General features: G+C 39.9%; 4 protein-coding genes across 8 annotated transcripts in view; 2 read left to right on the plus strand and 2 right to left on the minus strand.

Moving 5' to 3' along the window:
• Positions 1 to 11,329, minus strand: part of LOC134663962 (villin-like protein quail) — a 25,425-nt gene extending 14,096 nt beyond the window's left edge. The window contains exons 1-2 of one of the 2 annotated variants that reach the window (XM_063520514.1): positions 10,906 to 11,329; positions 4,894 to 4,983 (exon numbers count right to left, since the gene is read on the minus strand). In XM_063520514.1, the coding sequence (XP_063376584.1) occupies positions 4,894 to 4,983; positions 10,906 to 10,920 (105 nt within the window). In that variant the 5' untranslated portion in view covers positions 10,921 to 11,329. Of the gene's footprint in view, positions 1 to 4,467; positions 4,574 to 4,893; positions 4,984 to 10,905 lie in introns of those variants that run through there. The other variant, XM_063520513.1, reaches the window with a different exon arrangement.
• Positions 11,330 to 12,594: 1,265 nt separating this feature from the next.
• Positions 12,595 to 13,247, plus strand: LOC134663964 (uncharacterized). The gene has a single exon (XM_063520519.1). The coding sequence runs from the start codon at positions 12,666 to 12,668 to the stop codon at positions 13,152 to 13,154; it is 489 nt and encodes a 162-aa protein (XP_063376589.1). The 5' UTR covers positions 12,595 to 12,665; the 3' UTR covers positions 13,155 to 13,247.
• The window catches only part of LOC134663963 (elongation factor Ts, mitochondrial), a 168,319-nt gene continuing 159,754 nt past the window's right edge, over positions 13,241 to 21,805 (minus strand). The window contains exons 1-4 of one of the 4 annotated variants that reach the window (XM_063520516.1): positions 16,937 to 16,956; positions 16,203 to 16,352; positions 15,076 to 15,327; positions 13,241 to 13,895 (exon numbers count right to left, since the gene is read on the minus strand). In XM_063520516.1, coding sequence (XP_063376586.1) covers positions 13,374 to 13,895; positions 15,076 to 15,327; positions 16,203 to 16,352; positions 16,937 to 16,939 — 927 coding nt within the window. In that variant the 5' untranslated portion in view covers positions 16,940 to 16,956 and the 3' untranslated portion in view covers positions 13,241 to 13,373. Of the gene's footprint in view, positions 13,896 to 15,075; positions 15,328 to 16,202; positions 16,353 to 16,479; positions 16,611 to 16,745; positions 16,867 to 16,936; positions 16,957 to 21,805 lie in introns of those variants that run through there. The other 3 variants (XM_063520515.1, XM_063520517.1, XM_063520518.1) reach the window with 3 other exon arrangements.
• The window catches only part of LOC134663957 (dynein axonemal heavy chain 7-like), a 60,978-nt gene continuing 56,921 nt past the window's right edge, over positions 17,749 to 21,805 (plus strand). Inside the window, exons 1-5 of the mRNA XM_063520507.1 lie at positions 17,749 to 17,998; positions 19,454 to 19,658; positions 20,129 to 20,264; positions 20,534 to 20,700; positions 21,459 to 21,609. Of these exons, the coding sequence (XP_063376577.1) occupies positions 17,782 to 17,998; positions 19,454 to 19,658; positions 20,129 to 20,264; positions 20,534 to 20,700; positions 21,459 to 21,609 (876 nt within the window). The 5' untranslated portion in view covers positions 17,749 to 17,781. The remainder of the gene's footprint in view (positions 17,999 to 19,453; positions 19,659 to 20,128; positions 20,265 to 20,533; positions 20,701 to 21,458; positions 21,610 to 21,805) is intronic.

Below are 21,805 nucleotides of genomic sequence, written 5' to 3' on the forward strand. Positions count from 1 at the left end.
AACTATGCATGCTACACAAGCTGTGTGGATGACATCAACTTGATGACTTGATCAACATCAAATTGATGTTGCAACACGCAGAAGCCAGTATGCGCGTTTTTAGGGTTCCGTACCCAAAGGGTAAAACGGGACCCTATTACTAAGACTTCGCTGTCCGTCCGTCCGTCCGTCCGTCTGTCACCAGGCTGTATCTCACGAACCGTGATAGCTAGACAGTTGAAATTTTCACAGATGATGTATTTCTGTTGCCGCTATAAAACAACAAATACTAAAAACAGAATAAAATAAAGATTTAAATGGGGCTCCCATACAACAAACGTGATTTTTGACCAAAGTTAAGCAACGTCGGGAGTGGTCAGTACTTGGATGGGTGACCGTTTTTTATTTGCTTTTTTTTTTGTTTTTTTTTGCATTATGGTACGGAACCCTTCGTGCGCGAGTCCGACTCGCACTTGCCCGGTTTTTAAATAAATGGTATTTATATCTAGTTTCTGAAAGTCCTGTGTTTCTACCTACTCACCTAGTTTGTAAAAAGTGGCCACTGTTTCAGTTGAATGAAAATGCTAATATTTATCTTGTTTACTGCCAATAGTTTGTCTTTCATTACTAACTATTAGGTATGACTTTATTATTATTTTATAAACTATATGCTATCAAAGAAAAAGTTGATACAATAAATAAAGCAAAATAACCATGATTTCAGTCCAGACAGTTCTTGCTTTTTTGGTCGCGGTCGGCGAACACGGCGGCCAGCGAGCTGTACTATCTACGTACATTTAAATAACTGACCAATTGTAAACCTTACTAAAACGTAATAAGTTCCATATTAGGCAATCGTGCGTGACTATACATTGCGCGATGCTGTGATAACGCGGCACGCTTCACTTGCTCTTACGGCACAGCAATAGACGCTATATTTGCATGAAACTTAACTCTATCATAAATAGGCATCAGTATTCTGTAGACGAAGATTCTCATGAAGATGACTCAACAAGTAACAGTTGCTGAAGAAGACTTTTGTACTAATGACTATTAAATTGTTAAATTGGAGTACCTATCTATTTGTATTTTGAGTTTTAGCAATTTGTCGCTAGCTTAAAGCATTATGATGCAATACATTTCAGGGAAGGATCTTCGTTGTTTTAGTTAAACCCCGGGTTATTTTATGTATGTAAATAAGTATGATGTAGAATATTTCTTTTGGAAAATTTCCTAAATTTCCTGATTTGGCAACTTTTGTGAAAAATTTCCAAAGTTTTCCGTGATTGTTATAAACAAGTTTCAAGTTACAGAATGCAACTAAGGTATGGCAAACGTATTAGTGCTCGACATGGTAATGCCCAATAGATGACACCTTATTACTGTCACCTCTATTGACAATGACTTAAGTTTCAAGATGACATGTACTGGGACCGCGTCGAGCACCAGCAGGAGGTAAACCTTACGAGTATATGCAATAGTTTAATGAACACTGTAACAGATAATGACTTGTGATAGTGTTTTTAGATTCCAGTCTTTTTAGGTACAATAGAAACAAACTGATTTTGCAGCTGTGCCTACTATGAGTATTTGTCGAAGAAACTAAAATTTCTAATTATTAGAATTTATGATGAGTTCCGGTTTCCATACTTAGATCGTAAATACCAGGCCATTAGAATTAAGATTGTTCTAAGTAAATAATGTTTCCCATGATGCAATTTAGATTATCCACAAGTGGCAATAAGCGCATTGCGCGCCGTCCACCGAGCGTGTTGCAGTGCCCGCTAGTTAGCATGCATCTCGCTGCAATTTATGCTGCACTCGACTAACTGTACACTTTCTCTTGCAACTCTATGTATTTCACGTCAGGAAGTCGCCGCTCGAAATGACACTAATTGCATTAAATTCCGCAGTAAGATAACATATAACTAGCTTCTATCACAATTGTCAAGTCGTTATTTCCAACTAGATTCTTATCGTAACACCCAAATCATGAGCCTACGTGATTTTGATTTGTAATTTGTGAATCGCACAAGCTTACACCACTAGACTTAACGACTTGCTCACACAAAAGGTACTATAATATATGCTAATTTACATCTTGCGCAAGAGAAATGAAGATTATAATAAAGTCACGACCGATTCTCTATTGTGCTAGTCGTGATAGCGCCAAATAATCGATCTACGGCCAGTGTTGCCAACTCGGATTTTGAAAAAATGCTAGTCTTAATGTCTAGATTATGCCAAAATTACGCCAAAGTTTTTTGAAATATGCTAAAAAAAATGCTAAAATGTCAACTTGAAATTAGATACTTAAAACACATACATTTTTCAAATTTGCCGCCTTTTCTACTGACAAGATCTGCTTGACCAACTTTATATAGTCCGTCGACGTCCAACCGTCCCCAAAAGTCAAAATTCATATGAAAATATGAACCACATAAGGAGATGGCGCATATTGTTGCTGCCAAGTTGGTGCAAACTTGGCTTAGACTAAATTATGCTAAAAAATATGCCAGACGCTAAATGGAAAATTTTGGTGCCAAAGCAAGTGAAAATATGCCAGATCTGGCATCAATTATGCCAAGTTGGCAACACTGTCTACGGCCAGTGATCTTACCGATATTGGGTCGTGCTTCTGAAGAAAATGCAATGTAATAAAAGTTAACGATGCGGATGATCATGTTCATGAAGGCACATAACTTATTATTAAACTCTCTATTTGTCTATTAAAAAAAACCATAGGTAGCTAGGTATCTTTGACTCTTTCTTTTCTTTAGAACTATATAGTATTATTTTATTTGAAAGTTTACAAAGATTACGCTGCCCATTCAAAAATTACGTTAAATGTCATAGAAAGCGTCCAATTTGTCCACACTAGCAATTTTTTCAATTTCAGTAAGTACAGAAACACAATACTTTTGTGGTATGTTGGTATTCAAAATAGCGCCTTTCCTTCCGCTGACCTTTCGCACGACTCCGCGGTTACGATGTCTCGTCAAAATTTAATGTGATTGTTCATAAAGTAACTAAGTAATTCTCACGAAAAAATATCCCAAGAAAAGAGCTATAACCTAAATGTGTTAACGTTCATACTATTGTTATTTTTTGTTAATTAAGATTTTGGAGATACCTACCTTACAGTGGCGGCTCGTCCATAAAAGCCGATTCCCACCGGCTTGCCTGTTTTTGGACGTTTGAGCAGACTTGTAAAGGAAATATGTAAGCCAAATTAGCCCCGGCTTGCCTATGGATATGTTTGACGCGCCGCCACTGCTACCTTACCTACTATTTACACTATTAAAGTGACCGATTTTGGAGATAATTACAGTTTTAGCGAGAACCCTCTTTTGTTTTAATGAACCGTTTCCGCTGGGCGCAGTAACGGCACTCGAGCAATTCGATCGGAAACTTCTACAGCCACCGCAGTCGCTGGACCTAATCTTTTTTTGCAACTGTAAATGGCAAAATTTCTTGGCGCAATGAAAATGAAAAAAAGTTCAAGCTGTATTGAGCTGATAATTGAGTTTGGATTCATAAAGCTAGGTTATACTTACATATTCTTTTTACGTTTGCCGTTAGCTATTAGCCACATAGGTACGCGGAAATAGTAGCCTATAAAACTTATATTTTGTCAGGCTATTTTGTAAGTTGTTAGTTTGTTAGCGTAGCAAGTTTTCATGATCCTTATAAGGTTCTGTTAAGCTTTAAGAGCAGTTTTTAGACTAACACTTTACCATCACGCAAGAGTCGCAGGACGTAGGGCACATACACAATTAACCTACGTATTACTATCATAAGTAGTTGTATTAAAAGTAACTAATAGTAAAATAATGATACCTACGGTGCCATACCTTTGACTTACGAAACCGCCGTCTAATGCATGTGGGCGGTTGTAGATAAAAGGTAGTCGCATCTCAAATTACCCTCGTGGCGTGAATACAAGTGAAGCATTAGGCGTGCGTGATAGGTCATGCGACTCATCTGGCCATATTATTGTTAGAGAAAATGTTATTATTTAGAAAACAGTAATGAGCCCGCATGGGGCACGACATCAGATTTGAATTAAGGATGACTCACGTTAGATCGGGCCGTGTCCGGGCCGGAGCTCCGGGTCGCCTGTCATGTCATAGAAAAGTAATAAGCGCCGGAAACTCCGGCCCGGACACGGCCCGATCTAACGTGAGTCATCCTTTAATGTAGGTACCTAAAGTACGAGTTTAATTCTGAGCTATAACGAGTATTTTTAGATAAGACGATTGATATCTATATTATCTATTTACACTGTGAAAGTATTTACATTTAGCAAAGGTTGCATACTTATGCCATACTTGTAGAACACTTACCGCGACCCTCCAGATGATGAAGGCGGTGTGGTCGCGCGGCACGGTCCGGAACGCCGCCTCCGCGACACGAGTGCTCCCGCCATCCTCATCCTGCCACAAACACTAGCTTCTAGAACTATGTGCAGACTTGTAGAACACTTACCGCGACCCTCCAGATGATGAAGGCGGTGTGGTCGCGCGGCACGGTCCGGAACGCCGCCTCCGCGACGCGAGTGCTCCCGCCATCCTCATCCTGCCACAAACACTAGCTTCTAGAACTATGTGCAGACTTGTAGAACACTTACTGCGACCCTCCAGATGATGAAGGCGGTGTGGTCGCGCGGCACGGTCCGGAACGCCGCCTCCGCGACGCGAGTGCTCCCGCCATCCTCATCCTGCCACAAACACTAGCTTCTAGAACTATGTGCAGACTTGTAGAACACTTACCGCGACCCTCCAGATGATGAAGGCGGTGTGGTCGCGCGGCACGGTCCGGAACGCCGCCTCCGCGACGCGAGTGCTCCCACCATTCTCATCCTGCCACAAACACTAGCTTCTAGAACTATGTGCAGACTTGTAGAACACTTACCGCGACCCTCCATATGATGAAGGCGGTGTGGTCGCGCGGCACGGTCCGGAACGCCGCCTCCGCGACGCGAGTGCTCCCGCCATCCTCATCCTGCCACAAACATTAGCTTTTAGAACTTCTTATAAATAGATGTCACCACCCAAGGCAATGAATATAAGTCACTTAGGATGCAAAACACCTTACGTTCTGTGACTAAAAGGCTGTTCTCCTCCTTGAGTGTTAGTGTCCAAGCCTCACACCCATACATCAGAAGACCCATACATTAGGACGACCAAATGGACGCCGTCCTGTTGGTCGTCCTAAATACCGTTGGGCAGATAGAGTGGAGGCAGATCTTCGTGAGCTCGGAGTCGGCGAAAGCTGGCGGGATACCGCTCTGGACCGATCAAAGTGGCGTGCTCTTGTGTTGGAGGCCAAGACTCATTTTGGGTCATCGCGCCAACCAAGTAAGTAAGTAAGTAGGATGCAAAATATCTTATAAAAATTTAATTGATCTTAAGTGTAGTTTATATATATAGTAATAAATAGAGTCAGACCAAGAAAAGTCTGCAACGATTTTGATAGCATACGCAGTGCAAGTGTTATTTTAAGTTTTCCATGTACACCATTCACTAATTCAGTCTTTCAGGATATATGTAGACGTATTACTCGTATAGGGTGGGTACACCTGCACCATACGAGTAGTTAGGCTAAAGGTGGCCACTGACGAGCCTTCCAACAGTCCAAATAGCGTGGCTGAAATCCAAAATCGGTCAGTGAATGTCAAAAAAGTACAATGTTTAATATTAGGATGCCGTCCATTTGGATGAATCCATTATAACGGCATCCATTTGGAAGGCTCGTCAGTGGCTTGCTTAATGTATTAAGAAAGGGTGCGTCCAATGCCGTTGGGAGCGCCCTTTGGATCAATTCAATGTATCAGATCAGAACCTTCGCAACGGAAGAATATGTTATTGTGGCTAGATTGGCTATCTTCTCAATAGATTTGGGAGTGGCTAACTATAATTTAGTTTACTAGACTACCTACTGTAACTGAACAAATGTCCATATTTGCTCAAATTATTAGACACACGAGGCAAAAATTTCAGAAATATGGGGCCGTTATGAAGAGACAGAACGTGAAACGTTACGTTCATTACGTGACTCAGACAGAATTTATTGGCTATAGATCTGGGGTCATTCCACCTTTAAGAAAAATCTTAATAGCGCGATTCAGAATCTTTGCTGGACCGAATGACGCCATCTAGCGTGCTATTCATAAATTACTCACGTGTTTTTACTTTTAGTCACTAATAAGGGTACCTTCGCTAAACAAAAGGATTGTTTACAAACAAGACATTTAACTTCCTACCTACATTACACACATAATTCCCAATAAGTAATTGCTAAGGTACGATTGTTAACAAAGACAATACGGAAAAGAAAATATTGCTAGGCCTGCCGCGGCATCAGAGACTCAGATTAAATTAAAATAAGGTGTAATGTGCTAATGTGTGCAACATGGTGGGAAAATCTGACCCATTAAATGATTTTTCACCACACCAGCTCGGAAAGGCTAACTTTGCACTTCAAAAACTAATAGCAAAGTTGCATTTTATTCACATGCTGTGAGGCAAAGTAATCAAATGCAAATTTTGAGTTGTTTTGTTATGTTTTCTGGTAGAATTGACTTTTAAATGATGATTTTGGATGATAAATATTTAATTACATTCATTTGGATATGATTTTGTTTGATATTTTACATTTAATATTTGCTTAGGGTTTGTATGGTGAAAAATTTTGTGTTTCACTCGGGGGCAAATTTTGTTTAACCCTCGTGCTTTGAAACCCTCGCAACGCTCAAGATTCCATTTATCGAACCACTCGCTATGCTCGTGGTTCAATTTTGGAATCTTTTGCTTGCTCGGGTATCAATATTAGCACGAGCGGTTAAACAACAACTTTGCCCCCTTGTAAAACAAATAACTATTGAAACTCCTACCTTACCTATATACATGCATCCTACACGTTTAATTAATTAAAAAATATGTTAACGAAAAGATACAAAATAACACACAAGCAGTATAAATATAACTTCACTCTGCTATTTCCACTATCTCATCCCTTAAAACACAACACTTGACTTTGGAACATTACTTGATGATCAGCACCAATCTCCAGGACATGCATTTCCGTGTGTGGTCAGGAGCCGACTAGGCCCACTCCCATCACCGCGCGGCACTCCCAGATCGCGAAGATGCTATCACTGCTATCAGACAGATTTGTAAACACTGGAAGGCGACCGCAGCGCTCACACACTCTCCGCGGACTAACCGGCGGCCAGCGAATAATGTGAAAAAAGAAAATTGTTTCACGCTTCTTGCGCTGACGCTTAATAAAATGGAGAATACATTAATTCCCGCGAAAGTCTAGGCGGGACGTACGTCCGATTGATTGCTGGCCGCTATCACGGTTTCATCTGGCTTCGACAGCTGTCTTAATCTTAACTACTCACTCAATTATTTGAAGTAATGAACGACAAATTACTCCTAGCCACGATTACTTTGTTTTACGGAGCGATTCTCTAATTGCAGTTTACTTTTACATATCTAACTCATTAATGCCGAGGAAAACTTGATTTTTAGTGTTCCGTACAAAACTTTGTTTAGGGAACACTTATGGGATCACTTCGGTCTTGCAAATCAGTTAAATACGTTTTTCTCAGAGACCGTTTGACATAGATACCTAAAATTTGGAACAGTTATAGCAATTACTACCACTCATATTGTAAATAAGTCAAAACTGCTTATTTCTTATTAAAGGGGGAAATTTAGGGGGTTGAGAGGGGTAGGCTGAAACTTTTTTCATTTGTAAGAATCGTGTGGGGTACCATTAGAAAGCTTGCAAAAAATTGAGTCGATGGACTGATTTTGACTTCATTTTAGACTGCAATAGTTTCGTCAAAAAATGCATTTAAAGTTGCAAGTTTTCATACAAAAAATTTTACCTCTGTCCTGGCGATTTTCGCGAAAACTATAGCTAACAGGCAGCTGACCAGTCAATACCCAACTTAAAGAAGCATGGAGACGGCGGGAAAATTATCAGCTTAACTTTATCTTTATTAGTTTTTCAACTGCAGCTTGACCTTTGGTTGCTTAGGGCTAGCTAACTGATGCTTACACTGGTCAATTCATATTAGGCGAGAAACATCCTTAGTTAAAACTTTGGCATTGAAATTTATGACTTATGTCTTTGACACAAAGTTTAATTCTGCTTGCTTATTTTTGTGGGATATTTAATTTTATCTCAATAGCCTACTATAAGTATGAGAGAGATCTACAAAATACGACTTTATTACATTGCAAATAAGTTTCAATTTCGAACGGGCTTTCCAACCAATGGACTAGGCATCTCAAAAATCTGAAAAATTCAAATTAAGAATTCCGTTCTTGACTGTCGTTGTGTTTTTTTTTTCCACAATAGGACACATAGAGTTAGTAAGGCGTAGATAATAAAGTCATTTAATATTTATGAACAGCTTTGGCCTCATGTATAGATTTTATTGAGAGTATCTGATTCGTCGAAACAATATACACAATATTCCTTTTCATTAAGTACCATTACATTTCTGTATTAATTGTATAATTATAATATCTATTAATTATATTCAGTACTTATGTATATTTTGAACGGATCGGTGAGCAACAAGATTCAGGGCTATAACCGCGAAAATAGAAGTTCGCAAATTGCGAGCATTTTTCTCTGTCACTCTAATTACGCCTTCATTGGAGTAAAAGAGAAAGATCCCCGCAAATTGCGAATTTCGGTTTTCGCGGTAGCCCCTCAGTCCTGTTACGAGAAAATAATTTTGGAAGACATTATTATTTATTATTACAATAGTATATGACAGTTAAATATCACAGTTTTTAGAAACAAAGGTAAAATTGACGAAATATTTAAAGTAAGCCGATCTTGTTTTTTAGCAGTTCTAAATAATATTAAAGTCTATATATATGGCATAGAACTAGAAACAAAATCAAATAAAAAATAATAATGAGTTCTAAATTCAAATTGAAGGAGTATACATTTAAGGTATTATAGGCCAAGCGCGCACCACGATATTAATTTTTGCGACACGATTTTAGAATCGCGCTGAAATATATCGCAGAAAATTCACTGCGCGCACTGCGATGAAAAAGTCGACGATTTGTTCATTCTCAACAAGGATTTCGTACCAGTCGCTTGTCATGAAACGTGTCTTTAATATGCGATTGCTGTATGACTTTGAGCATTTATAACACAAAGGTGATCCCCGTCTATTTCCATAATTAAATGGTCAACATTTAGCGTCTCATTTTGAGACTCCATTGGTGAGACTCCATGATGCAGGTGCCGAGATGTTGGGGTTTGGAGAGCGAAATGCCGACTGAGGTCCGGCCGGTTTGCGATTTTATTATCATAGTGCGCGCGGGGCCATACAACTCCGCATGCTGCAATTCACTTTGCGACAATCGCGTCGCGAACAATCGCGGAAAAATGTGACAAATCACAATTTTATAATCGCTGCGATTTTTTTGTCGCATATGCGCGCACTAACATATAAACACATACGTTGCATTTCTGCGACAAAATTATCGCAGGACAAAAAATCGTGGTGCGCGCTTGGCCTTACTTTAAATTATTATAATACATCAAGCATTCGCGAGATGCTCGACTTCGGTATTCAAACACAAAGCAATAGTACAAGAATCTAACTAAATGCAAAGGCCGAAGGAGCGATTCGAAGATCCGAAGCGTCGGACAGACGCGCGCCTCCCGTAACTTTTCCAAGTATTTTTAAGTACAAGTGTCTAAGTCGCAAGATCCAAACGGAAGTCGCAATGGGCCGAAAGCCCGAAGCATCCAGGAGGTCAGTTCTAAACACAGGTAATTAATACAAGTGTCTAAATGCGAAGGCCGGAGGCCGAGCTCCGCGTAGGGCCGAAGGCCCGAAGCCTGCAAGATGTCAGTGGTTAAACACAGAACTGACAGCCTGGACGCTTCGGGCCTTCGGCCCTACGCGGAGCTCGGCCTTCGGCCTTCGCATTTAGATACTTATACTATTGTTCTGTGTTTAAGTATATACTAACATCCTGGACGCTTCGGGCCTTCGGCCCTACGCGGAGCTCGGCCTTCGGCTTTTGCATTAAGACACTTGTACTATTGTTCTGTGTTTAAGTACTAACATCCTGGACGCTTCGGGCCTTCGGCTCTACGCGGAGCTCGGCCTTCGGCTTTCGCATTTAGACACTTGTACTATTGTTCTGTGTTAAAGCACTGACATCCTGGACGCTTCGGGCTTTCGGGCTACGCGGAGGTCGGCCTTTGGCCTTCACATTTAGCCACTTGTACTATTGCTCTGTGCTAAAGCGATGACATTTTGCTAAAGCTCGGCCTTCGGCCTTCGCACTTAGACACTTTGTACTATAGTTCTGTGTGTGTAGTTGAATACGGTATCCTAAAAACAGGCAAACAACCCCTGTAAAATGTAACGATGCGAGCGGTACGGCTACCATCAGTTTGGCATTGACATAAACGCTACCGTGGGCGTGAACGTAATTTACTTTCTATGCATCTCGCTCGTACTGACATATTAGTGCGAAAGAGATATACCTATAGGAAGTAAATTACGTTCACGATATCGTTTATGTCAATGCCAAACTGATGGTAGCCGTACGGAACACTAAATGCCTCGAGCTATCTCGGACTTGGCCAAATTATTCTAAGTGGGTACCAATTTTGAATTTTGGTCTCTAACCTACAAAGTTCAAGAGTTTTAAATTTGTACATATTTTGTACTCACCCGGATTCTAGGCTAAACTATTTAATTGAAATGTGAGAAAGTAATATTAAACAGTAAATTAAACAAAAACAAAGTCTAAACAATTTTATGTCAATAACGCCCATGCTCCACCACCTATACAAAAAAAACTATATTCATAAACAGCACACCAATTAAAATAGTTTTTGCACAACGCATGCAAGATACCCAACCTGATATTGATCCATCCACGTCTTCTGTTATCTCACTTTCTTATTTTACTACCTAATGGTTTCGCGGAATGCCGAAGCTACGGTGACAGAGCCCAGGCTCGCATACACTGACACCAGAGGCAGGAGGACTATGGGTCTAGCAATTATTCCACGGACTGACCATAGGCGAGCGATCGTCTGCGGTTAACCAGTATATCTTAAACCTCTAGACCCCACAGCTAACTTAAACACTAGTAAACACTTTAATTGGTTGTCCCGTGACGAACAATCGTCACCGATGGGAATCAGGGCCAGGATCCACGCTCGGACGCGCACTTTGTGCGCTTTGACATGAGCTGATTCACTTTCGTTTATAATTTTGGATTCGTAACGTCCGTAAACACAATGACGTGACAACAAAACAATGTGCACATGAGGTAGATGCTTGCCGAATTTAGACGTTCAGATGTAGGTAAATGATTCGTTAACTACCTACAAAACGTAAATTATTCTTAATGTAAACATGCTAAGTAAGGTACCTACATCATACCATGTCTTAAAAACGGCGGTAGGTATTAACCATTAGGAATGGACGTATTTTTATAAGTTTCTCATCTACTTTAGAAAATACCTATTGGACCGAATAATGTCTTATTTATTGCAGTCATTATTTTACTTAGCATTGGGATTACAATGACTGGCAAAGTTAGCGCCCCAGATTGTTTGCATTGCCGTTACTATACTCCTACACAATATGGCGTGATGTGTTCCTGCTCAAATTGATTCGATACAGCACGCTCGAGTAGCCAGCAAAAAACGACCTTGCTTTTGTATTGATATTGTCACTGCGTTACGATTTGAATGCAACGGTACCGGATTATTTGGTTTTGTGATTTGACCTCTTTAATATAGCAAAGAAGATAATACAAGTATATCTACTGGCTTTTATCTAAGGCCCTGCCCGAAGCTGACTAGAACGAGACTATCACAACTATCATCATCAACGCCAAGACCACATCTCACTCTCAGACGTAAATCTCGTTCGGTCTCGTCCATATACAACGCTACGTTCCAGATGTTTTTTTAGAATAAATCGTGATATCGTGGCTCTGCATAGATGTTACACAGAACTGCGCCATCTATCGAACTATATATATGGTAAGTAAAACCAAATTTTTACTTGCCTGGGGTCATCATACCAGGAAAAATCTTAATAGCGCGATTCAGGATTTTCGCTACCCCGTACAGTGCCATCTAGCGTTCAATTTATGAACTAAATAAAAGCTGCAGGAGTTTGAAGTCAATATCCCAAGAAAAATCTTAATAGCGCGATTCAGGTTTTTTACTTTCCCATACAGTGTCATCTAGTGTTCAATTTATGAACTTAATAGACGCTGCAGGAGTCTGGAGTCATTGCCCCAAGAAAAATCTTAATAGCGCGATTTAGGATTTCTGGTACACTGAACAGCGACATCTAGCGTGCAATCCGTAAACAAAAGCTCTTACCGCACATGCACATAGCTGATTATCACAACGTAACCAACTTCACGTTACGTAAAAAAGGGATGCACTATGGCTGCATGAGCGAGACGTCTGAAAATCGTGTAATAAGCCATTTAAAAAAATATTATTTTTAGTTTTTAATATTTTTCCTTATAAACCTTTTTGGAGCTTACGATTTCTATTTCTACCTACATAAAAGTAAAAAAATCGGTCTATGGCGCGAAACAATTGACAGATGTTGTCACACATTTTTATTCTGCCAAAATTTTGTAAGGATAATGTTAACAGATGATAATTCGGATAAAGAGAGCGAATATGAAGATAGGAGTCCTGAAGGCAGTCCGAATATTATGAAGAAGTCATTATCTTCAGTTGGATTCCGTAGCAGTACGGAGAATCAAAATGCGAGGCCATTAGCGTTGCGAGCGACGCAATCCTTCACCGGAGCTGTGGAAGAGCTTCGACTTTGTGGTAATTTTCAAAGAATGAATTTGTGTAATAGGATAAATGTGATGTCAGCACCGAAAGTAGCCACGGTTTGTCCTTGTGGGTGTCTGCTGCGACCCGCTACGGCCGTCCCGTTCCGTACTCGGGAACGGAACACATTGGCACTTCACGTCGTCTCCCCAGAGGTGCTTACCTATCATGGATACAGTTTTGAGCCGAACCAAATAGCCATGTTTTGGAAGAAAGACTGTAGAATGTTCTTGTGGAAAGGCCAAGCGAAAATGAAGAACGTGATACACGCAGATTCTCATAAGAAATAATCGACCTACATGTAGTAGCTGCGTTTTCATAATGTTCACTAATTATATGTTTAGCAAAACTGTAATTGGTTTAATTAAAATGTTGATTGAGTACTCAAACTATTTATTTCTTAAATTCTGTACAGCTAGTAACACGTTACGTGCACATAAATAATAACATCGTAAATCGTAACAAAAACTTTACAAGCATATTCATATCATATTCATACATTGCTAACTCTACTGTAACGTTTGCACCGTGTCCAACGGCTGTTTTTCGACACCGGGCATATTCGCTTCTACATTTTCTCCGCACGAGAATCTAACGTAATCGACGATTTCGACTTTGTTCTGTTCTAATATTTCTTCGACAGTATAGGAGGGGTCCAGGAGGTACTCTTGGTAGATGAGGCAAGTCTCGTCGTCGGAGTCCTTGGCGGGTTTGTCGGTGTTCTTGTCGCCTATTTTCGCGGGCGCACAGCCGACTATGTGCTGGCACAGCTGGCGGCCGACGTCGTCGGTGTCGGCGAGCTGGCGGTAGGCGAGCATGGCGCCGTACTTGCCGGCCGAGTAGGCGCCGGGCGCGGCGGGCGCGGGGTGCGTGTAGGCGGCGATGCTCACGTCCTTGCTGTTCGCCTTCCAGCACTCGGCGCGCCTCAGTACGGCGTTCTCGCCTACGTTTCCGATGAATAGCGCGAGTACTTCGGACAACTTTTTGCCGTCTGCGGATAGGTTGCCGAGCTGCTCGCTGTCGAGTTCCATCTGCAATGAGAAAACAATATATTGGTTAGAATAGTAAATTGACCTTACTAACTACCAGTAGACAACCTATTAGACATAGTTTATTTGCATGGCAGGCGCCATAGCCAATAACGAAGCAAGATGATAATGTTGTTATTAGTTACAAATGTAGCAGCAATCTAGCTTGAATCAATGCCTTCAGATCTGGCGAATGCACCGCTAGCGTACCGCATATGCCATAAGTGGACCGTTTTAGTTTTAGTGGAGCGTTTCGTTTTTGACGACCGGTCTGGCCTAGTGGGTAGTGACCCTGCCTGCGAAGCCGATGGTCCTGGGTTCGAATCCCAGTAAGGGCATTTATTTGTATGATGATACAGATATTTGTTCCTGAGTCATGGGTGTTTTCTATGTATTTAAGTATTTGTATATTATATGTATCGTTGTCTGAGTACCCACAACACAAGCCTTCTTGAGCTTACTGTGGGACTTAGTCAATCTGTGTAACTGTCCTATATTTTTTTTTTTTAGCAAATCATTAAGAACCTTCATTACAAAATGCGTACCAAATAGCAATCCTTTCGCAAATGTTGACGTGACGCCGATTTGGGAGCAGCATGTCAGGATTGCAGGACAATAAAATAATGTAATTGCCTGGTAGTCATGTGCATGACTGTGACTACCACCTGGCGCGGCTATGGACATGATTACTTAATGCACTTATTGGACAGGTGATGCAATCAGTATGAAATGAAGATTAAGGCCCTTAAAAGTTCCGATTTTTGCCAAGAGATGCGTTATTAATACTTTTAGTTCCCCCCGAGTACTTCACTCAAAAGCTATCCCAGCTAGCAAAGCAAAAGCTATCCCAATTAGTACAGCTACAAAGAAAATAGCATGGACAAATAAAACGAAAAGACTGACAGTGATCTATACAAAGTTGCGTTCGTCCAATATTTTAAAATCGTTTTTTTTTAAGAAACGCAAGCTCATTAAACAAAATGCATGAAACTGAGACCTACTTCACAATAACTTCCGTATAATAGACGGTGCTGCAATACCTGAAGCTGAACCCAAAACCAGAGATCTAAATGTCAATCAAAATGGATGGAACTGAGACCTGCTGCGTTAGTGACGCCACCTGTCGAATATCGGAGCAATGTGACATTGTCAAGCTTTTAAAAACATCAATAATTTGTAGTACCTTAGTCACTGGACCTTTGGCTTGCAAGTTGGTGTGTGCAAATTTGAAACAAGCAACAGCAGCGTCTTCTATCAGCTTCTGGAACTTGTCATTTTTGGCTACAAAGTCTGTTTCGCAGTTGAGTTCTACCAGGGCCCCATGACTCTTGTCAAACTTGACAGCTACGAGTCCCTGGAGTGCTGTGCGTCCGGCCAGCTTTGTAGCTTTGGCCCAGCCCATGGCTTGTGCTTGCTCATTGAGCCAGGTTTCGGCCTGTAATACAAAGAAAGAATTTCTTAGTTTTTCTTAATGAATTTTACTTGATATATGGTTAATTAACCCTTTTAACGCCTTAAAGAATGTAATGAAAAATATTTGTTTAAATTTGAGCTTCAATAGATGTCAATAGAGTTGAATATCATATACGCCATATAAATACATAAACACATATAATCCTCCATATATGGCAACATATTGAATTGAATTGAATATGCGGTAAGGGGTTAAGATTAATTCTGTATGATAGTTTTGAACTCCAAATGTAAACATATCTTTGACGTTGACTGTATCATAAATGCATAAGTAACTATCTGTTACCTATTCATGCTTAAACCTCTGAACTAGATGAATTAGATCACATTGAAATTGGACACAGAAAAGCTAGTGGTAAATATCAAATGATACAAAATTTTGTAAAAAATATTAATCGGCAGCACAGAATAAATAATAGTACTAATGTACAGAACGGAAATTTCCTACAAAACCGAAGTTTGACAACAGTTCAGGGTCGAATCATGCTATCCCTTTCTAATATATGGCACTATCCCTTTTGGGTATTTAGGGTTGTCAAAATTCAAGTGATTATCTTATCTTTGGTCATGCACGCAAAAGGAAGTCAAGTGGTGCCAACCCTAATAATTGCTTGGCGCAATGTTTCAGTCAGTCAAGAGTTTTGCACCCCTGTCGGCAGCAAGGACATGATTTATATAATGAACACTTGTCGCATTATTCATTTTAGCCTGTATGACTTCATCTAAGGCGCAGTGTAGCACACAAGTCAAACAGATTTGAGATTTAACAAAATGAGTATAATGACAACTAATGTCCATCTTTACTTATAGTACAGAAGAATATATTGCCTTACATACCTTTTCTGAATCATTGTTGTGCATTTCAAGTGCCTTCTTGCAATTGGCAATGGTGTAGCCTGTTTTCTTCCGAAGTTTAGCCAGCAGTGAAGACTCTACTGCTCTGCAAAGTGGGCTTATGTGGAGGCTCCGCACCAACTGGAATATCATCTGAAATTATAGTTTACAAATACTTACGCTATTTTAAAACATTCTATAAATAATGATTAAATGTGAATTGATTAGTTTAGCAAGAATATTATTCTTTGGAATGAATAACACACACACACACACTCACACAAGAGATTACACAATAGAAGTTTACACAAGTCTACATTTTACACATCACTTGTAGATATTTTTAAACACTTCAGTAATAAATAATAAACAAACTGATCACTGTTTTGCTCAACAAGCCATTGCCGACAGCCAAGCCTATGACATCATCAGAGTAGGAAGGGGAACTAGGTACTTGCTTCTATCAAGGCCAATGGTCGGACCAATCATGGTGGTTGTATATGTAGCTATAGAGCGACAGTATAAGCAACAGCTACGATTAGTTACCTTTGAATAGCACTCTACTTTTTGCTTCATTTACCAATTCTTAACCTATAAATTAAGGTTTTTTATCAGTCGTATACCAATTGACATTATAGTGGATGAAAATATGAGCATAAATACTTTTTAGTGATTGATTGGACTGGCCAAAAACATCACCATAGATACAGAAACAATTGAAGGTTTCAAACAGTTACCATGGATAAGAGATTGATTTGATATTGTCAGATTAGTTCTGTAGATAATTCATTGTTATAATTTAGGTTTTTAATAGGATTGTAGTATTAATTGTGACGAGAAGTGAAGAGATCGATAGGACATAACCAAAAAAACTAATGAGCATAACCTAATTTCAAACGATACCTTACCTTTTTGTACAGTTACTTGTGGTATCGGTAAGTATTTTAAGTGTCAACTATTTAATGGACTTGGCAAAACACTCAGTTTTTATGTCATGTAAAAGAATTTACAAGCGGAAATTATTCGCGGAAAGGAAATATGTCAAGTTTTGACATTTGACATTTGTCAATGCCGGTCGGTTGGAAGTGACGTAAAAAAAAGCCTTGCGTTTAATTTATGCTCAGATGGGCACCTTTGCATAGATTATTTAAAAGGCGTTTAAAGTATGTAGAGTCAGACCATGAAAAGTCTGCAGCGGATTTGATAGCCCACGCAGTGCAAGTGTTCTTTTAAACGTCAAACTTCTATGAAATTATAACTAACACTTGCAGTGCGTCGGCTATAAAATCCGCTGCAGACTTTTCTTGGTATGACTCTATGTAGAATATTGTTTGTACTTTTCAGAGCAATTTTGCATTTTCTTGTACATAAAAAAAAACTGTATTATAGGTCTACTGTACGTAAAACCTACCTACCTACGTCCAGAAGAAGCTTCCTTTGATGAACATTAATAAGTAGGTACCTATAGGTAGTACTTAAGCAGCGTGATACTTACCTACTACGTTTTGTTGAATCACCGTTGCATCTTCAAGTACTGCCGCAACTTTTACAGGAAATAAACTATTAGTCAATTTCAGCCGCCATGGACAGAAACAACAAACCAACGAGAAAGAAAAGTCACCCTGAACCATCGACTTCCGACGCAAAATTACCTAAGCTTCCAAAGATGAGAACGGCCGAAAGTTTAAAAATTAGGACAAGGCCACTATTTTCACTCGCTGAAGAAGTTCTTAAATTACCACCACCGCCGAAACCTGTTAAGAAGAAGCCTACTGCAGCTCCTAGAAGACAGTCTTCTGGTGAACTTTCTTTATTTTATATGTATAAGTAGCTTAATAAAAGTAATAAGCGTGTATTTATCTTGGTAACGACCATATCGGCATTTCTATTTAAAGTTATAGGCACCCTCAACTTGCATTTAAAGGCCCCAGTACACAGTGGTGAAGGATGGGCCATGCCACGCCCTGGCCATTGTGTACAGGGGGCTAATGGTATGCAATGGCGGACGACTGCCGTCAGTTGTCAGCCGTGGTGAGCAATCGGGGAGTTGTCGGTTTTTTGGCACACTTCAAAGGAATCGTGGCGTACCGTGGCCTGTGGTGTTCACACAGTCGCCATTGTTTGTCTAGTTTCTTGAATTTTTGACCGCTTGATTAAATGTCATTATTGTGGAGCAATGAAGAGACTTTTCAGTTTATTATAGATTTATATCAATCAGAGCCTACAATTTTGATTTTTATTTTTGCTTTTTTTTTGATGCACCGTTGTGTGAACACCTACGTGATATAGGCCTACTGTTGCGCATTGCAAAGCATGGCTTGGCATGGACCATCCTTGACCACTGTGTACTGGAGCCTTTAGATTTTGGAATTTTTATATTATTTCCACTGACAATTACGAGCTCTTTCGATCCTAATAAAAGTGTCCCCAAAATTTCATACAAATTGTTTGTTGTCAGTTTTGTTACGGTCATAGAGTTCGTATTGAAAACCGTAACCAAATGGACCAAAAATTTTGGGGACACTTTTTTCTCAGTAAAAATGGAAAAAGCTCGTGATTCTGAGTAAAAATAATACAAAAATTCCCAATTCTAATACAAAAAACTTTGGTACAACTTTAAATAGAAATGCCCGTATGACATCATAACTTATGGTTGAAGCGCATGCATGATAGGTAGCCACAGTTTACGTCTAGAGTCACGAGTTTCGGAGCCGTAGTTCGAGTGTCGCCAAAGATGATGATCTACTTTTCCTTTCTAAACATACCGCGTCGTTGACAAACAAGCATACGCCCTGATGGCACAGTCTCCGTAGCCTATGAATGACTGCACCTACAGGGGTGCTACATGCGCGTTGCTGACCCTTTAAAAACCTGTACACTCCTTTTTCTCCTTAATACAAAAGGAATTTAGTTTGGGGTAGCGCATTGTTACTGGTGAATTTTCATTGGAAACTCTGGTAGAACCCTTTAAGAAGTGAACAGTGAAAGTTATGGTATAAGTATGTTGCTTCGCGTCTCTCTTAAAGCGCATATGATGGTTATGGCGGAAACGGGTGAGTCTCGGTTGCTCACTTGGTTAGAGCGGGCCGGCGATATTCCGGGAGTCTCGTCCGAGATTGTGAATTTCTACACTTTTCCTTTATTTTCTACGAATTGACATAAATTTTTAAGTGCATGGCCACAAAATGGCATGCGTATACATAACTCATCACCTTAACAATATTATACTTAGATTACGCCTTTTCTTTTTGTAGTGATGCTAAAATTCACCGCCTTGCGCAAAGCCCGGGAGCAGTTCAGGGTTAAGCTAATGAATCTAATTTGCCAATCCGAACCGGGGGAGGACGGAGATTGCATTCCTTCGGGAGAAGAGAAGAACATGTTACGATATTTCTACTACTTACGATACGGGATAGATAATGTTCATGTTGCTCCGCTTGACAGCAAAATTATAAAACGGTAAATGTACTTACACATTTTACATACTTATAGGTATTGAGTTACATTCAAGGAGGGACACAGGGGGTGCGTTTTTTCGTTGTTTATGACTAACTCCCGTATTCGAACTTCAAGATATTCACAAGAGACGACACGTTCTAGATCCGTTCTAGATACGTTATAGTTTAGATATCAACTAGTTCTCTTTTGCAGCGCAATTCGGGCAACTAATGTCACTTTTACGTTAGATAGAGTAAGATATCTATTAGATGTGAATTAGATCTCTAAGTCATATACTGTGGAAATCGTTCAAGAGTATCTCCAGAATCGCGCAAATGTCAAATTTGACAGGTTAGATCTTAAACATATCGTTATCGTATCTTGGTGAGGTCTAATAGATGTCTATTTCATAATCCGAATCGGGCCCCAAAGGTTTATTTAGTAACAAATGTAAATTTTGAAGTGTATTTTAAAGTCGCAATTGTTTTTAGAATTCACAACTTGATCTCACCCAAACTAAAAAGGTGGCAAGATACCATGGCGATAGCCACAGACGAAATGCGCGAGGATTTTATGATGAGCATGAAGAAGGCTATAGTGGACTTCGTTTTGAAAGATCCTAACACGGTAGGTATTACCTGTCAGGCCAAATTGAAAGTACACTGGCTTCAGAATTATATATATTTGAATCATGTTATTTAGTTATCGTGCGGGTCGCCCGCGCCATACTTGTACGGTGAGGTACGAGCGAAATGCACGATGGGTAACTGAATTACATCAGTTATAATAGGGATCGTGCACGCCTGCCCCAGATTTCAACGTTGTGTGAAGGGAGCTACCTAGGCTCCTCGTTAGTTTTGTCGATTGTGTCGCCTAAAAATATTTTTACATGATAGGAAGAAACGGCTGAAGAAGAAGACACTCCCCTCAAGCAAGAGCTGGCAATGAAAGATGACGCATGGAGGAATCGCTACGTCATGTCCGTTAAAAAGCTCAACAAGGAACTATTCATCTTAAATCCTTGCATCGCACAAGTTTTGGAGATTTGGTGGAATAACTACAAGTAAGTTTTCAATTATTTACTTAAAGCTGGATACCTGAAATATACATGAAATATACATTTCCAACCTAGCAGCCGGCTAGAGATAGGAGGAGGACTTCTGGCGATTCTGATGTCTCTTACACATTCAAAGTTAACTTTTTTTTTTACTTCTTTCCTCTTGACTTAACACTTTCCTTCTTTTTTTCTCCGCTTTCGTCAGATAATTTCCATCAGAGTTATTCTATTCACTCTTGTAGAGCGTTCCTAATTTATTAGCTATTAAGATTAATATCTCTTTAGGTACAATTATATATCGGCGACCAAACCTAATATTCAGCAGTATTAAAAAAAAAACCGGGCAAGTGCGAGTCGGACTCGCGCACGAAGGGTTCCGTACCACAATGCAAAAAAAAAACAAAAAAGCAAAAAAAAAAACGGTCACCCATCCAAGTACTGACCCCTCCCGACGTTGCTTAACTTTGGTCAAAAATCACGTTTGTTGTATGGGAGCCCCATTTAAATCTTTATTTTATTCTGTTTTTAGTATTTGTTGTTATAGCGGCAACAGAAATACATCATCTGTGAAAATTTCAACTGTCTAGCTATCACGGTTCGTGAGATACAGCCTGGTGACAGACGGACGGACGGACGGACGGACGGACGGACAGCGAAGTCTTAGTAATAGGGTCCCGTTTTACCCTTTGGGTACGGAACCCTAAAAAGAAGCTTTCCCGAACAATAATTTGATGGGAGCCTCTTAATTCGAAATTTTGTTTCAGTGATATGCGATTGGTAAATTTAGAGGACCTAACATCGTCAGATGCTTACACCCTACAGGAGTTTAACTTCGTTTGTAAAAGAGATATCGAGATATCAACAAATATCCTTTTGAAGGAGTGGCTACCGACGCTGCAAGCTATTTTTCTACAGGTACTTAATCGAACTTCATTAATACGTTGACTTACACTGTATGGCCTTATTTAATCATAATGTGACTTGATACTTGATACTATTCTCAGACATGTAGAACGCAAATGCACTAGAGTTAATATTATCTACAGTGCACTGAAGCAACTCAATCAAGAGCCCTGCCGAATATTACAGCTTCAATTAGACGCTCCATTTG

Source organism: Cydia fagiglandana, chromosome 4 (assembly GCF_963556715.1).
Source record: "Cydia fagiglandana chromosome 4, ilCydFagi1.1, whole genome shotgun sequence".
Classification (NCBI taxonomy): domain Eukaryota; kingdom Metazoa; phylum Arthropoda; class Insecta; order Lepidoptera; family Tortricidae; genus Cydia; species Cydia fagiglandana.

Excerpts from the sequence above, each read along its gene's own strand:
- LOC134663964 (XM_063520519.1), top strand. The coding sequence starts at position 12,666 with ATGTTAACAGATGATAATTCGGATAAAGAGAGCGAATATGAAGATAGG.